The sequence below is a fragment of the Xenopus laevis genome, chromosome 9_10L (genome assembly GCF_017654675.1).
Source record: "Xenopus laevis strain J_2021 chromosome 9_10L, Xenopus_laevis_v10.1, whole genome shotgun sequence".
Lineage (NCBI taxonomy): Eukaryota > Metazoa > Chordata > Amphibia > Anura > Pipidae > Xenopus > Xenopus laevis.
In genome coordinates, this window is record NC_054387.1 from 131,392,319 (window position 1) to 131,409,102 (window position 16,784).

Here is a 16,784-nt window from a genome sequence, read left to right on the forward strand (position 1 = left end):
TTATTACAGCAGTCAGCAGATGAGATCAGAAGAGATCAGTGCCCACAGCAGGCAGCTACATACAGAGCACTGCAGTAGAAGGTAGATTACTAGCCAGCAAAGCTACCTAACCTAAAATGTCCCTCAAATCCCTGCAGACTTCTGTCCCTCCAATACAGAGCAGTATCAAGTAGATTACTAGCCAGCAAACTTACTATCAACTGTCCCTCAAATCAGTGAAATCACTAACAGCTCTCTCCCTACACTAGCTCTTCCAAGCACACACAGGCAGAATGAAAAAAACGCTGCAGGGCTTCAGTTTATATATGGAAGGGGAATGGTCCAGGGGGTGTGGGGGTGGTCCAGGAGGGAGAGCTTCCTGATTGGCTGCCATGTATCTGCTGGTCTGGGGTGAGAGGTCAAAAAAAAGCGCCAGGTAAGGCGAACCCAAAATGGCGAACGTCGCGCGACGTTCGCGAACATTCGGCGAGCGCGAACAGTCGATGTTCGCGCGAACAAGTTCGCCGGCGAACAGTCCGCGACATCCCTACTGTTGCATAAAACTTTTAAAAGTGCAACATATTTACCTGCACGGGGGACATTAGATTGTATTCCTTATTCTGCAGAACATTCACAAGTGTCTGTGAGAAGAAATGAGCAGTTTATTATGCGGTTTGTTTATCTGTATATTCTTTTAGTATTCATTCATTTGGATTCTAAATATACAACATATATATCATAGAGCAGATTTATGAAAATGTAAGTTTAGATTTTAATAAAAAAAAAAAATCACCCACGTTCTATTCATTCCTATGGGATTTTAAAAATAGTATTTATCGATGGGTGCAAGTTAGAACTCACCTTTTAAACCAATACTCTTCCAAAAATCCCATGGGAATGAAAAGAACATGGGCGAGTTTTTATTCATTAAAATCTAAACTCACATTTTGATAAATCTGCTATAATTCTGTAACTTAGCACACAAACCTTTAGCACATTTCGCATCTCCAAGCAGGTCACAGTCTCACCACGGTTATTAGTTTTTATGTAGCGCTGCAGTCCGTTCACCAGTTCATACAAGTGATCTGATAGGAAATCTCTGAAAATCGGATCCATATCTGGCACAGAGAAAAAATGGACACATTTCAGGATCAGCAAATTAATGTCACGGTCAGCACCCTAAATTCAGAACCAATGCTAAGCACCCTGTTCTCGGCTCTTGCCAACACGCCAGCGTGCATGCGCCAATAAAAACAGGAGAGGCGCGCCGCACGCCCTAGTTACTGGCGCATACAGGGGAAACAAGCCGGCAAGGCGGGCGTCCCCACCGCAACCAGGGTGAATGGCCCTTACAATTAAAATATGAATATCTCACTTAACACTGTAATAGAAAAGGTTGAGGGGGTCTGTTCTTCCAGATCATCTCATCCAAATAAATAAAGTGAATTATGTTTCATCTAGTGCTGAACTCCACGGTGGGAATCTAAGGAGCTTAAGGTGTGATGGAGAGGATTCTGCTGAGGGGAAGACATGTTACATATAATTCTGTATTACCTGAAAGCCTTCCCTGGCCTGACATTAGCATTTTGTTTCCCGGGTGAGGCAAAATGGAGCAGGATACCGATCGGTTTTGAACTGCTGATTTCACAAACTGGTACTGAGATAGATTTTTCAATTTCTTTTAGGAGAAACAAGGAGAGATGGAAATCCTTCAATGTATAAGTTGTGTATTAACTGAATCTGTCTGTGTGTAGTGAGATAAAGCCTTTTGTGCTGTTAATTATCATAACAGAAAGACATAAAGGTGAGAATGGACATTTTTGAAGACACTTTGGGCTAACATTGCTCTTTCAGTACACAGACAAACATGGAAGCACATACCTCAAGCTCTTTCTGAATGTAAGCATTTCCATCCTCCTTTCTACAGTTCTCTAAATCTTGCCAGTCACGTAAAACGATATTTAGATGCTTCAATACAAAATACAGGGAATCAGGGGATGAAGAAGATTAAAAGTGGGATAAATAAAGATCAGGATTATTGGTATATGTACATGGAGCTGCTGCTGCTTGAGGTAACTTGCCAACACTTTTCACTATTGCATAAGAGCAGGGTCAAGGGGTTGGCGTCACTAGTATTAGTAGAGAGTGTGATTGAGCTTTGTGCTTCAAAACATGGGCATTTTTGCTTTTGTCACCCCTGGGACAAGGTTCTTAGGTTATATAATGGCTGAAGCACCCCAGGTTATGTACCATCCCTAAACTGGGGTTAAAATGTGTAACCTAGCTAACAAGGTGTGCAAGGTATGTTGATAAAATGGAAGCCAAATGCTATTCTGACAAAGTGCTCACTTTACTCACTGTGTCAGCAGCAGTAGATGCTATATAAATACTCCCCCTCTGTTCCTTAATATGAGAACCAAATGGTAGGAAATCCCCTGCCTCTGAGCTACAGGTTTAACTTAGAGTGTTGGGAAGGGCAGGAACCTGGTCCCAGTGCAGTGTGTCTGGCAGATACCGGAGGGTGTCACAAGGTGTCGCTGCTGCACAACCATTTGCTATGTGCAGAGCCATGTGCACTAGTGATGTGCGGGTCGGGATTTCCTCTACCTGCACCTGACGTTAACCCACTCTACCTGAGCCCGCGCCCACATGCAACTTCCAGGTTGTTTTATAGACCGCCGCCGATGACATCACAAAAGGGGTGGGATGAGCAGGCGCAGTGTCTTTAAAAGATGAACCCGACATTTGACAGTGGCGGGCGGGGAGAGCAGGAGAAGAGCTCAACCAAAACCCGCCCGCGAAGAACAATGCGAGGTTGGCCCAAACCCGCCCGACCCGCAGGTATTGGCCAGGCCCGCACATCACTAATGTGCACACACTGCCATTTCTAGTTTCACTTTAATGCAGAATGGAGTGACTGTCTGCTGGGGTGCTGCAGGGCAAACCTCAGGCTATGGAGAGACACCACATGGTTGCTATGCCCTGTGTGGGCTCAGGGATAACGGGACCCTGATATTTGTGAGAGATGCTGCACAGGATGAGAGAGAGATTCCTGGAGATGAATACCAGTTGAATGGGCTTTGCTGTGCTCACACTGGGAATAGTTATGTGCTCTGCTAGGAGAGCTTGGAGCCTCTGAGGCTGAGCTCTGGCACAATGGTGTTTATGGCAGCTGGTCAACGCCACAGCGTGAGTTAGACCGAGCGCTGGCGATTTCTTTCTGTGTTTTGTTAAGAAAAAGTTGATGCCTCTAATGATGTCACAATACTTTGGCCATCAGGCCACAACACAACAATTGCTTCTTGTAATGGAATTATAAAGACAACTGGAACCATTTGGAAGGTAATAAAGAACTTGTTGTCAACCTGCTAGTGAGACAATGACTGTCTGAGCAAGGGTACAAACTGCAGTTTGAACCACTAATATCACCAAACAATAAATAAATACAAAATAAATATATATTTAAGTGAACCTCTAGTGAGGAGATGCAGCTCAGCCTGGTTCTTACTGCTGGCCTTAGGGCCTGCCCCTCACTAATACAACTCTGCACTCCAAAAAAGGAGGCCTGCAAGATTCAAAATGTAAATGAGCCCTTCCATCTTGTTGGGAAAAAAGGGAGTGGCTTTGTATCCCAATAGTTTCAGTTAAATATGGTCTATTTGCGCATAATCCATCATTCTTCATCCTTGACAGGGGTGTAGAAGAGGTGAGTATAAATGGAAGTGAGTTGAAGAGGATGGATGATTACCTGTAAACATAGACCATCAGAGGATTCTTCTATTTCCTTTGCAAATGTCAGATATATCTGTAAAGAGGAAACAAATGACTCCATATTCAGAGCACATGAACCAACACCGGCCATACTACTATTTTATAAACCCTAAACTTTAGTAGAGTTCTGCAAGCACCTGGACCAACACGGTGGCTCTGGGTGCAACCACAGAAGAAGGCTGATGCCAGCAGAGAGGCTGATTCAGGGTCTGCATTTATCTGCCTTAGGTTTTTGTACGAGCAATGTCAGGGCAAATCAGAGCTGATAACAATTTAACTGACAGACTCTTACCTCCAGATAGTCCAGGGTTGTTGAATTCAACAATGAGTGAACATTGAAAATCTAGGAAGTAGCAAACATAGACCATCAGTCATTAGTACAAAAAATCAATATACATATGCATTATTAATTTGTTTTGTTTTTTTGCTGGAAAGAATTTTGCTTTTGCCAAAAAATTACTTAAACTGCTGAAAAATTAGCAAAATGAATTGGAGACAATAGTGCAAAATACACTAAACACAATTTTGTACAGCTGGTAAAAATCCCAGATTTCCTGCAAAGGTGAATTATTTGCTCATCCCTACTACCCATGTATTATGTTGTTGGAACCTACATACCAGGTAGGAGCTAAGGACCATGGACAATGCAGAGAGCTTAATGCTGATGTCTTCTGATCTCCCAATATCCTGTGAACCCTCTGTGTCTAGAACAAACACAGCCACCTGGAGAAAGCAAAAGAAAAATAAGCTCAGGAGATATGGGTGCAACCAAAACTCAAGAGGCACACTTGCAGGAGGTGCAAAGGTTTTAACTATTACTGGGCCCTGAAATGTATGATGGTCCAGGAACCTAACTCCCACATACAACAGTTGAGGGATAATGATGGACGAATCTGTCGTGAAATGGCGACAAATTTGTGAAACGCATTAAAGTCAATGGGCGTCCGAACAAATTAAAACGTGTAAATTCCCCACATATCCATGCCTGGTGAATTTATTCGCCCATCACTAGTGAGGGATATCTGGGAAAAAGTTTGAATTAGAAGGAAATAATGTTAAGTATGCTATTGTAGGTCAGGAACTGAGGAGAAGAACAAGAACAACTAAAGACCAACATTAATAAACATTTAGTCTCACCTTTTTTCCTTTGAATTCTAGAATGAACGGTCTGTTCCAGATCCATATACCCCTGGTAATGCTGTCTGTCCCAGATCCCCATTCAAATCCAGTCAGAGACTCGTTCCATTCTCCAAGAATGTTTTGTTCACCCTTTTCCTATACATGTAGGAAAAGGTTGTTATTTGTATTTAAGAGGTGTTGCAAGCCATTTACCATCATTCATCTATTTTGTTTTTATATTGTAATGTTGTATTATAAGGTGCCCAGCTCTTTCCCACACTTGTACTATGAAGTTATTGTTACCTGATTGGCAAGAGCTCTCAGGATGAAGTTCAAGAGAAATGATTTCCCCAGATGTCGCACTCCAATGACACTTATTACATGGATAGGAAACTCCGACACCTTGGGGTCTGCAAAGCAAATCTCTACTGCTGATCCCTCTATTTGTAGTTGGCCTGACTTGTCTGTATACACCAACTGTATAGCATGAGGAGGTATATCCTTTAGGGCAAACAGAAAAGATTTCGATTTTAGCCACATATTTTTCTAGTACACTGGTTCTTGATCAATTGCATCATTATGAGTTTATTTGCTATTCTTACTTTAAAGACATTGGGGCAAATTCACTAAGATTCGTAGTTGCGCCAGACGCAACTTCGCCGCACTTCGCCAGGCGTAGTTTCGCCAGCGCTCCGCAAATTCACTAAAATCCAAGTTGCGCACAGGGGTAGCGTAAGATTGCGAAGTTGCGCTAGCATTGATTCGCTAAGTGAAGCGAAGTTACGCTAGCGAAGGTTAATTTGCATACGGCGCCAAATTCAAATTTCAATGGAGGAATACGTATCAGCACTACAAATGCCTAGAAAACATTCAAAACATCAAATAAAAATTTTATTTTGCCCTACACATGTGCCCACTGTATAGGTAAGTTGCCATGAGTCAGGAAATGTAGGGGGGAAGGAGGGGAGCCCCAAAAAAATGTTTGATCTTTTTCAGCCTATCACCCATAATGTAGAAAACACGCCAGCGTTTTTTGGGACTTAGAAAAAATTTTGACTTTTTTTGAAGCAATCCCTATCTACTCTATTGCGCTTCGCCTGGTCTGAGGTGGTGAAGGAAGTCTAGCGTAAAAGGTAGCGTTCAGTACACTGCGTGCGTTAGTGAATTTGCTTAGTTACGTCCGTAGCGAAAATTCGCCAGGCGTAAGGGTGCGAAGTAACACTAGCGAATCTACGACAGCGTTCGTTAGTGAATTTGCGCAGTAACGAAAATGCCAAACGCTAGTGAAGTAACGCTAGCGAAGTAACGCTAGCGAAGTAACGCTAGCGAAGTAACGCTAGCGTTCGGTGCTTCGTGAATTTGCCCCCTTGAGTCCTTGGAAATGCCACTGTAGTGTCGTAGCCAATAAACTACCAGATACAATCCTACTTACATAGGAATATGTTGGGCTTCAGCAGAAAATCACTGGACATTTGTGTATAACAACTGGTAGGTAACACAGCTGGTTACCAGCAAGGTACCAGTTACCATTGAAAATGTGCACTGGAATCTGGGAGATTCTGGTGGGGATTCATCAAGGATAACAGACTACTTACTTATAAACTACAATGCAATGGTGGCGTCATGACTCTCCTTGATTCCCATCAACCATAACTAGGACATCTACACAAAGGACCTAGTCTAAGGTTGGACAGGAACAATTCCTCATAAAATAACCTAATACATACCCCCCCTAAAAAAATTCTCCTACATTTAGCAGGCAAGTTACTGAAAATTACTTGATTTTCTACAAATGTTATCAACCAGCTGACATTGTCACTGTGCAGAGCCTGTAGATACCATCCCATGCACCACAGATTGTCTGTTCATTGTCTTACCTTTCTGCATTGAGGACAATGATACTCCTCGGGATTTGAGGTTTTCCTGTAAGGAGTGATGCATCCTCTACAGAACGTGTGTCCACAGGGAATAGTTTGTAACCATTGAGCATTATGGCTGCATAAGAGACATGTGCCATCTTTCCTGGTCTTCTGGATGGTACCACCTCTCCTCCTCATGCTTAATTAGCCTGAAACAAAAAGTGCTTCCTTGTGGTTATTTTGAGCTGACCATAAAGTGTGTATGTACTGATGTAGTACAAAATGTTCACCGGCTGAATGGGGAGTTTTGTATTTCAGTTGACAGAATGATGGGATATCACAATGTTGTAGCTTAGAAACCACCGTTTTGAAATGCCTGAAATAATTGCAGAATACGCCAGAATGAAAGAGAAATGCCATTTCAAATGAAACCAAAAATGTTGCCTCAAAAAGAGCAATATACAGCTGTGTTCCCCATGATCCAAATAGCCAGATAAATAGGCACTGAAAGGTGTTTTACCTCTACTACTTCCTCTCCTACATGTCTAGGCAAAGAAGTAGGTTTAAAGAAAAAAAAATGAACTAAAATGGGACCTTCCTTTCCCCCAGCTGCTCCCTATGTCTCAGGTTTACAGACAAGGAAGGGATCATTATTCTGGGATGGGTAAATGAAATAATTGGCACTCAAAGGCAAGCAAAAGCAGGGTTATACCCTTGCGTATTTTATTCTGCAAACGTTAATAAACCCTGCTTTTGCTTGCCTTTGAGTGCCAGTGTTTTCTTGGACTGTTTGCTGAGGAGGGTGCCGATCCCTCCAACACCAGGCGCTGAACTACCGAAGGCCAGGGTGTGCGAGCGGGCTACAACATATTAAATCAAATAATTACCATCTCTTCCATACCCCATAGTGCAGGATAGTCAAACAATAGTCAAACAATTTTAAAAAATGCATATTTTTATATAAGATATTTTATAAGATAATATATAAATAAATAAATAAATAAATAATATATATATATATATATATGAACAGTATATATATATATATATATATATATATATATATATATATATATATATATATATATATATATATATATATATATTAAAAAAAGAACCGGGCAACGTTTCGGTCTGTCTCTAAGACCTTTATCAAGGTCTTGATAAAGGTCGTAGAGACAGACCAAAACGTTGGCCAGTTCTTTTTTAATTTATTTAATAAACATGAAGTTTTAAATTATTAAAAATCCTGGTGTGCACCTTTCTTCTTGGATAGTCGATGATACAGCTTTTTTAAGGTAGCATCCAGGTAGATGATCTACCGTATATACTCGTGTATAAGCCGACCCGTGTATAAGCCGAGGTACCTAATTTACCTAAGAAAACTGGAAAAATGTATTGACTTGTGTATAAGCCTAGGGGCCCCATGTCAGATTTCAAAATGTGAATGTGTAATCTAAAATGATTTAAAAGAGTCAGAACTATTAGCTGGACAATTGCCACTTGTTTTCCCTGTGACCTCCCACCTGTCATGGCTGCTCAGAAGGTCAATGAGGTGCTGCACCTAGGAAAGCAGAAAAAAGGTACCGTATGCTCCTTCCGCGGCCCCAACACACCTCCCTCTCCCATAGCGCAGGACTGTCTGTGACTGACTGTCACGATCGCCGCCCGGAGCAGGTCCAGGAGCTCCGGGCGGCGCGTCCTTCCCTGCCGGCGTTCGCTCCCAAAATGGCGGCGCCCATGGCCGCCACGTGGGTAGTGGCCGGCTACACAGTCACAGACAGTCCTGCGCTATGGGAGAGGGAGGTGTGTTGGGGCCGCGGAAGGAGCGTATCTGCGGCCGGTGAGGGATTGGCTACGGTATGACCCGCGTATAAGCCGAGGTCGAGTTTTTCAGCACATTTTGGGTGCTGAAAAACTCGGCTTATATGCGAGTATATACGGTAATCTTTAATTAATTGATGGATGGTGTACGTTAGGTCTTTGGACTATATATATATTCGAGAGTGCTGGCTCTTTGCTGGTTATATATATATATATATATATATATATATATATATATATATATATATATATATATAACCAGCAAAGAGCCAGCACTCTCGAATAAATTAATATTAATAATGTTTGCCTGGGTGCATGATCAATATAATATCTCCATCCATCCAAAGAAGATCAGCACTCTCAGGGCTTAAAAGTATGAAAAAGGTTTTATTGAAAATAACACAGTTTAGGACTAACGTTTCGGCCCAATCCAAGGCCTTTTTCAAAAGTGATATATATATTTATAAGATATTTTATATAAGATATATTTAGTCTGGTCATATGGATAGGGGTCCTCTTGTTAACAAGTATAAATTGGGACATTATTAAGGGCAGATTTATCAATGGTCAAGGGAAAATTCTAATTGAAAATCTTACTGTTATTTTCGCTTTTTTTGTATGAAATTTGGCAATAGTTGAAATTCGATTCAAGTTTTTAAAAAAATTTGACTTTGATTTTTGAAATTGATCATATACTGGCCCTTTAAGAATTTGAATCTTAAACCTGTCGAATTGCTGTTTTCGACTATGGGGGACGTCCTGGACTCAATTCAGAGTTGTTTGCAGCCTTCCTGAAAATCAAGTTTTTTTTGGAGAAAAAAAACGCAACTCAAATTTGATTCAAGTTTGTGGGTCGACCCCATTCACCTGAGTTTGAAAATTCTTAAATTTTTTAATTTATTGCAGTTGGTCGAATTTCAAGTTCACTCTAAAACGTTTTCATAAAGACCCATCCAAAGCACCAAGCACAAAGTGATCCCCAAATGGGATCAGTGTAAAGGTTTTTCGACTGTTTTCAATTTGAAAGGGTAATCTCACAATAAAACCAGCCTTTCCCTTGGTCAAACAATCATGTAAGAATGAAAGTGTGAGGGCCCTCCAGAGAGAAACAAAAGACCAGGCACTAATGGATGTTGTGAATGTTCTGTTGGAAGACCATACAAAGTGCATGACAATTTAACAAAAGGAAGAGGTAGAAAACAAAAGTGAAAGCCGGTCACATGAACAGCCAGACACCTGTATAAACTCACACCTGATCTACTGGAAAATGCCAAACCCTAAGCAAAATTGTTATGAATTTGGTATTTGCTTTCAGTAAGAGGTGGGGCACATTCACCATTGTCCTTATCTTTTGTTCTTTACTGGTTTCTCTTTTTGATGTTATTTTTTGCCAAATATTTCTTCTTTGTATACTGCACTACTGGTTGCTTTTACCCTGTGGCAAGTCATCTTGTGACTATTGGACAGTCTGACAGGAGGATCTAGTCAAACAACAATGGTGACCCCATATCATTACATCTCTACAATGTGGTGGGACTCCTGCCAGAGCATCAACCCTCAAGTAAGTACTAACTGTAAGAGGAACATCACACAACTAGGGGCTGGTGCACCTGGACAACTTTTCTTTTGGTTTCTACTTTGGGACATGTTCCTCCATTCTTTCCTTTGGGACAGTAAAGTCCATCATGTTCTGCATCGTCAACTGATTTCTGCCAAACAGCTGGACTGACTTGTTTGCAGCAGAAATAAATACATTTAATTGAGGAAACTCACCTAAATCATCATCGTGTATCTCATACAAGTATAAGAATATAAAAGATATTTGTTCACTCATTTGCTATTGTTTAAAGGAGAACTAAACCCTAAAAATGAATAGGGCTTAAAATGTCATATTTAATATAGTGAACTTATTGCACGAGGCTAAAGTTTGAGCTTGTCAATAGCAGCAATGATCCAGGACTTCAAACTTGTCACAGGGGGTCACCATCTTGGAAAGTGTCTGTGACACTCACATGCTCAGTGGGCTCTGATTGGCTGTTGAGAAGCTAAGCTTAGGGCTCGTCACTAATTATCCAGCAGAAAATGAGCTTCCCTGGCTGTAATATAAGCTGATGCTAATTGCACTGGTTTCTGTGCTGCCATGTAGTAATTATCTGTATTAATTACTAATCAGCCTTATATTGTGACATTTCTATTCTATGTGTACTGTATATTGTGAGTGGCTCCCTAAGCTCAGTAAGTGACAGCAGCACAGAGCATGTGCAGTGAATCAGCAGAAAAGAAGATGGGGAGCTACTGGGGCATCTTTGGAGACACAGATCTTTACTGCTAAAGGGCTGTGGTTGCCTTGGGCTTGTACAGAAGCACAAAACTTAATGTACAACATTTCTATCTACTTCTTTAGTTAGGCTTTAGTTCTCCTTTAAGGGGGTTATTTACTAAACCTCAAATTTTTCTGGTCGGCTCTTTGGGGCAATATTTTTATATATTTATTTATATATAATAACCCCGATGCTGCAAAAAGCTAAAATAAAAAATCAGGCATCTCAGACCTGTCCAGGTCATGTTTAAGTCAACGGCAGGTACCTATCCCAATTGGAAGATATTGTGGTCTGTGCTGGGTTTAGCCCGTTAATCTGAAAAATTCAAGGTTTCTGGACAACAACCTGAAAAAATTCACAGATTCGGGAGTAAAGTCAGAAAAAAACGTACAATTTAGGTGTTCACTCGATTTTATCGAGTCTTTCTGAGATCTGATTTCTGTCGGGTTATTTTAATGATAAATAAGATAAAATCGTGGATGGCAGTTTGGTTGAGCTTTCTTTATTAAAAAAAATAGATTAAATTGGATTTTAGTAATCAAAACCTTTCCTACCTATCTGTGTGCATGAGTAACCTAAAGCTGATGTGAATCCATGTGGATCGCTTTCTTTTACTTACTGTTTGTAAATCTGTCCCTCGATGTGACTTTCACGATCTCCTCGGTGGATCTTACTGTAACTTTGAACAAACGTGCCCTTTATAGAGGGAGAAGTGAAAGCATCTTGGAGGCAGAAGGGAGATAAAAACACAAAACTGGATCACAATATACAGTACACCTGCCCCTTCCAGTAAACAGAAAGCGCATTTATAAAAATGTGATAAACAAGAAATGCATAGATTGTACATGGCTGATACTGGGAGCAACTGGTTTCATGAGAGAGTAGGGGCTAGGATAAAGGGCAACAGATCTGAGATGGTAAGAACTGACTTGAACAGGGTATTCAAGAAAAAGAAAGCAAAAACAGACATATCAGTATATTTGTCTGAAATGTTGCAACCCAAAGCTCTGGACATGACCACCATGTATTCTTATCATGTCCTTGATCTGTGCTCCCTCGGAAGTAAGTTGAAGGTGCTTTTTGGGTGAAAGCATTCTCTCTTAGTGAGTTAATACATCACCTAAAGATTGTTTTGTAGGCATCTTATAATACTATTTTATAATATTGCTTCTGGGATTGAAGTTTGTAGGTCTGTTCTCCATTTATTTGTAGGAGGTACCTAGATCTACAACTAATAGTTGGAAATAGAATTTGGAGATGAATCCATTTTCAGTGTATCTTTCGTGTGCCTTTCATCCACAGACTCATGGGAAAAGAGTACAAACCAGACACTTGACCAATATCAACGCCGCTTTGTAGCCTTTCTCCAAAATGATTGGTGCAATTTTTACCTTCAGTTGAATTATGGATTTCTTCCATCTCTCTTCCCTGACACTCCACTTCATTCATTTAAGTTGACTTCCATCTCAACTGAAGTTCAGGCAAACAGATTTACAGATGTAAAATGAACTGCCTTTTAGGATGGAGATCAAGTGTGGCTCGTCATCAAAAATATTAAACTGGCTAGTAAATTGGCTCAAATTAATTGGGCCTTTCCAAATTCGGGATAAAATCAGTCTAGTTACAGGCCGTCTGTTATTACCTTGTACAGTGAGAATTCATGGTGTCCATGGTGTTATTAAAGGAGGAGGGTAATTGGTTTTACACATTTCTGTAAGGATACATCAATATACTAAGACAAGTTACTACTTAAAGGGGTTGTTCATCTTTGAGTTAACTTTTAGTATGATATAGAGAGTGATATTCTGAGACAATTTGCAATTGATTTTCATTTTTTAGAATATAGATGAAGAGGATGGTTTCCATTTTCCAAGTGTCACCAGGACTAAGTTCCATTGGTGGAAGACTGAGTCTCTAAAAATATCTGTCCAGGTTTAAAGATCAAAACAAACCCGCAGGTCTCATTTTCTGCGTTGGAAAAGTCATTTATTGGAATTAAATGAGCTATATGGATAAGGATAAGATAAAGATTGCCTGTTTCTGTGGGAGTATCTGGACACATCAGTTCAAAAGAAGTTGGATGTGGAAAAGTGTCCTCCTTCCATAACGACTGAACGTAATGTTGAAGAAACCTAAATAGTTCCTGTTGGGGGATATTACACTGGTCTCGTTAATTTTTGCACAGAGAGCAAAAATGTCTTTTTAGTGAGGGAATAAACTGTCAAATTATTTTGGGGCACAAAAAGTCCCACGAGAAGTGCCTGGAGCAAAGTCTGGGTTAGACAAGAAACTAGCGGCTGGTTTGGATGGAGAAACTAGTCCAGATCTGTGCCATACCTTAAGAGACTGTGATAATATTGGGTTAGCCTGACATGTACCTATTTACCTGTAATACAACCAATGTTGAGTCTTTATTGCAATGTCCCTGTGAGAAATAATATGTTGGCAGAACCACAATGAAACTGGAAATGAGGATAGAGAAACACATCAAGTCAGCAAATATTTGGACCAGTCCATTTTAGACATTTACAAGGACCTGGCGGCCTAGGGGCGAAGTTGAGGAACATCCGGGCTTGCCAACATCAACTGCCATGTTTTGGGAAGAACTCCATTAGGCTCACAGGTTTTCAATTACTACGTCCTTAAATAGGTCATACAAACAGCGCCTCTGCTGGATGATACATGCATTACAGATCAGCATAGCCGACAAAGTTACATATAAATGAATATAAATCCCAACATTTAAAACACATTTTATTAATACACATTAAAAACCAAAATGAGCTGTTAAAACCAAAATATTGCTACGTGTAATTTGGGTTTGGGTTGGGATATGGGAGAGGTTTGGAGACACCAGGTTTTATAGATAGCAGAATAGAATGTATATTAAAGGAGAAGGAAAGGTTAAAACTAAGTAAGCCTTATCAGAAAGGTCCATCTAAATATACCAGTAAACCCCCAAAGTAATGTTGCTCTGAGTCCCCTGTCAAAAGAAACACAGCATTTCTTTCCTTCTATTGTGTACACATGGGCTTCTGTATCAGACTTCCTGTTTTCAGCTTAAACCTCATTGCCCTGGGCAAGAGCATGCTCAGTTTGCTCCTCTACTGTAATCTGAGCCCAGAGCAGGGAGAGACTCAGGCAGGAAGTGATGTCACACCATGTTAATATTGCAGCTCCTATTCTAAACAAACAGAGAGTTTCCAGAGCTGTTTACTCAGGTATGGTAAAATATTCTACAGAATAAATATAGCATTCTAGCTTGCACTATTGCAGCCAATCTATTGGCAATAAAATGCCTCCATAGCTTTCCTTCTCCTTTAAATGATTGATTATCTATACCCAGTGTTGGAGCTGGGAATATTTAAGCAACTCAGGTCGGCTTGGGCTTAGTTGTTCAAAAGGCAAAGAGTTTATTGTTTTTCACAGGATTATAGTAAATAAATGGGTCCTTCTGTTTCCTTTCCAAGACTTCTTGGTATACTTGGGGGTAAAGAAATAGGGGCAAATTTACTAAAGGGTGAAAATTCGCCAGCGTGACATCATTTCAGGACTTCGTCAATTTACTAACATGCGCTGGCGTAAATTCACTAGCGAAGGAGATTAGACTCTAGCGGTACTTTTCTCCCTTACGCCTGGCAAAGTTGCGCTCTGGCGAATGGACGTCACTACGTAAATTCACTAAGATGCGGATTTTACTGAACGTTACCTCTTGCGCCAGACTTGCCTTCTCCACCTCAGACCAGGCGAAGTGCAATAGAGTAGATAGGACTTCCTCAAAAAAAAAATGTAAAAAATGCAAAAAACGCTGGCGACTTTTCAGTTTTTCAGAGTGACAGGCTGCAAAAGATCGTAATTTTTTTTTAGGGTACCCGGCTTCCCCCCTACATCTCCTAACATATGGCACATAAACTATACAGTGGGCTCATGTGTAGGGCAATATAACAACTTTATTTTATTTTATTAAGGTTTCCCAGGCTTGTGTAGTGTAATGTATTTGCTGCAACATATACGTTCATTCAACTTTAACTTCCCGCCGTATGCAAATTAGCCAACGCTAGCGCAACTTCGCTTTGTTTTGCCGAATTAGCGTTAGCGAAAATTTGCCATCGTTCAGTGCCCTACACTAGTGATGGGCGAATTTGCACCATTTCACTTTGCCGAAAAATTTGCGAATTTCGCAAAACGGCAATACATTTGCAAAATGGCACCGGTGTCTGGTTTTTGACACCAACGGCGTCCGTTTTTGGGCGAAAATCTGCCGGCGTCCAAAAAACTGAAGCCGGCTAATTTTCGCGGCCGTTCCGCGAATCACGCAAATTCACCACAAATTCGTGCCTGGGTGAATAAATTCGCCCATCACTACCCTACACACAACTTTTCATTTTAGTGAATTAGCGTTGACCTGGCGAATTTTTGCCTTGTGAAGTGTGGCAATGTGAGCGAAGCCGTCCCGGGCGAATTTCCGCAGGTTAGTGAATTTGCCCCATAATTGGGTTCAAGGAACCATTTCAAATCTGGACATGTTCTTAAGAGATTATCATTATTCTTTATCATTACATACTGTATCAATAGTAAATTCGTAATATGAGAGCGGTGAGAGGGGGTGAGTGACCAAAGAGTTAATATAATCTATTACTGTTTGTTCCATTTAATCCTTTTTTTTTAATCCATGTAAAAAGTATTTTGGTCAACTGGGGATCTGTAGAAAGTGCCATGCATAGGTTGCCATGGTGACACGCCAACCCATACACACACTGCGTCAAAGTCAAACGTGCGCCGCGTCAGAACACACGATGCGTCCGCGTCAGACGTGCAGCACGTCTGCGTCAAACTCGCTACCCAGTTCGGCGGCCCTCTTGAGCTAAACCCGTGGCTTGGTACTGGTCCGCGGCCCAGCGGTTGGGGACCCCTGGTATTAATAATATAAACTTTTATTTTACATTATGATTAAAAACAACAGCCTTATGCGTTTTGTGCAACAGAAAGACACTTAATCATAGGCTTCCCCATTGATTTGGGTGCAGGTAATCATCTTGCTGTGCATATTAGGGATGCAAGGAATCCACTATTTTGGATTCGGCCGAACCCCTGAATCCTTTGCGAAAGATTCAGCCGAGTACTGAACCAAATCCAAATTTGCATATGCAAATTAGGGGTGGGAAGGGGAAACATTTTTTACTTTGTATTTGCAAATTAGAATTGGGATTTGTTTAGGCCGGGCAGAAGGATTCGTTGCATCCCCAGTGCATATAGGGGCAAATTCACTAACCTCCGGAAATTCGGCGGCGACGGCTTTGCTCACATCGCCAAACTTCGCCAGGTGAAAATTCACCAGGACAACGCTAAATGCGAAGTTGCGTCCAGGGCGCCGAACTATGGCGAAGTTTCACTAGCGTTAATTCGGCAAGCAAAGCGAAGTTGCACTAGCGTTGGTTAATTTGCATACGGCGGGAAGTTAAAGTTGAATGGACGTATATGTTGCAGCAAATACATTACACTACACAAGCCCGGGGAACCTTAATAAAATAAAATAAAGTTGTTATATTGGCCAACACATGAGCCCAGTGTATAGTTAATGTGCCATATGTTAGGAAATATAGTGGGGAAGCCGGGTACCCTAAAAAAAAAATTACGATCTTTTGCAGCCTATCACCCTGAAAAACTGAAAAGTCGCCAGCGTTTTTTGGGACTTAGAAAAGTTTTTTATTTGAGGAAGTCCTATCTACTCTATTGCACTTCAGCTGGTCTGAGGTGTTGAAGGCAAGTCTGGCGCAAGAGGTAACGTTCAGTAAAATCCGCATCTTAGTGAATTTGCGTGGTTACGTCCATTCGCCAGAGAGAAAATTCGCCTCGCATTAGAGTGCGCTCCAGTTTATCTCCTTCGCTAGCGAATTTACGTCAGCGGCTG

At 41.0% G+C, this 16,784-nt stretch overlaps 1 protein-coding gene and 1 long non-coding RNA gene across 2 annotated transcripts; both read right to left on the reverse strand.

The window, feature by feature from the left end:
* Positions 1–555: 555 nt before the first annotated feature.
* LOC121398117 lies at positions 556–2,686 on the reverse strand. The gene is made up of 4 exons (XR_005964118.1): positions 1,861–2,686; positions 1,534–1,657; positions 967–1,097; positions 556–620 (listed from the first exon to the last, which is right to left on the reverse strand). It is a non-coding gene; the product is annotated as an uncharacterized LOC121398117 (long non-coding RNA).
* Positions 2,687–3,075: 389 nt separating this feature from the next.
* LOC121398116 (RING finger protein 112-like) lies at positions 3,076–6,931 on the reverse strand. The gene is made up of 6 exons (XM_041576706.1): positions 6,747–6,931; positions 5,173–5,370; positions 4,888–5,025; positions 4,369–4,473; positions 4,043–4,093; positions 3,076–3,784 (listed from the first exon to the last, which is right to left on the reverse strand). Exons 1-6 carry the CDS (start codon positions 6,924–6,926, stop codon positions 3,653–3,655), a joined length of 804 nt encoding a protein of 267 aa, XP_041432640.1. The 5' UTR covers positions 6,927–6,931; the 3' UTR covers positions 3,076–3,652.
* Between the last annotated feature and the right edge of the window lie 9,853 nt (positions 6,932–16,784).

Coding starts and splice junctions, on each gene's coding strand:
- LOC121398116 (XM_041576706.1), bottom strand. CDS start 6,926: ATGAGGAGGAGAGGTGGTACCATCCAGAAGACCAGGAAAGATGGCACA. Junction 5,371..6,746: donor ATTGTCCTCAATGCAGAAAG/GTAAGACAATGA, acceptor TTTGCCCTAAAG/GATATACCTCCTCATGCTAT. Junction 4,094..4,368: donor TGGTCCTTAGCTCCTACCTG/GTATGTAGGTTC, acceptor GCTACTTCCTAG/ATTTTCAATGTTCACTCATT.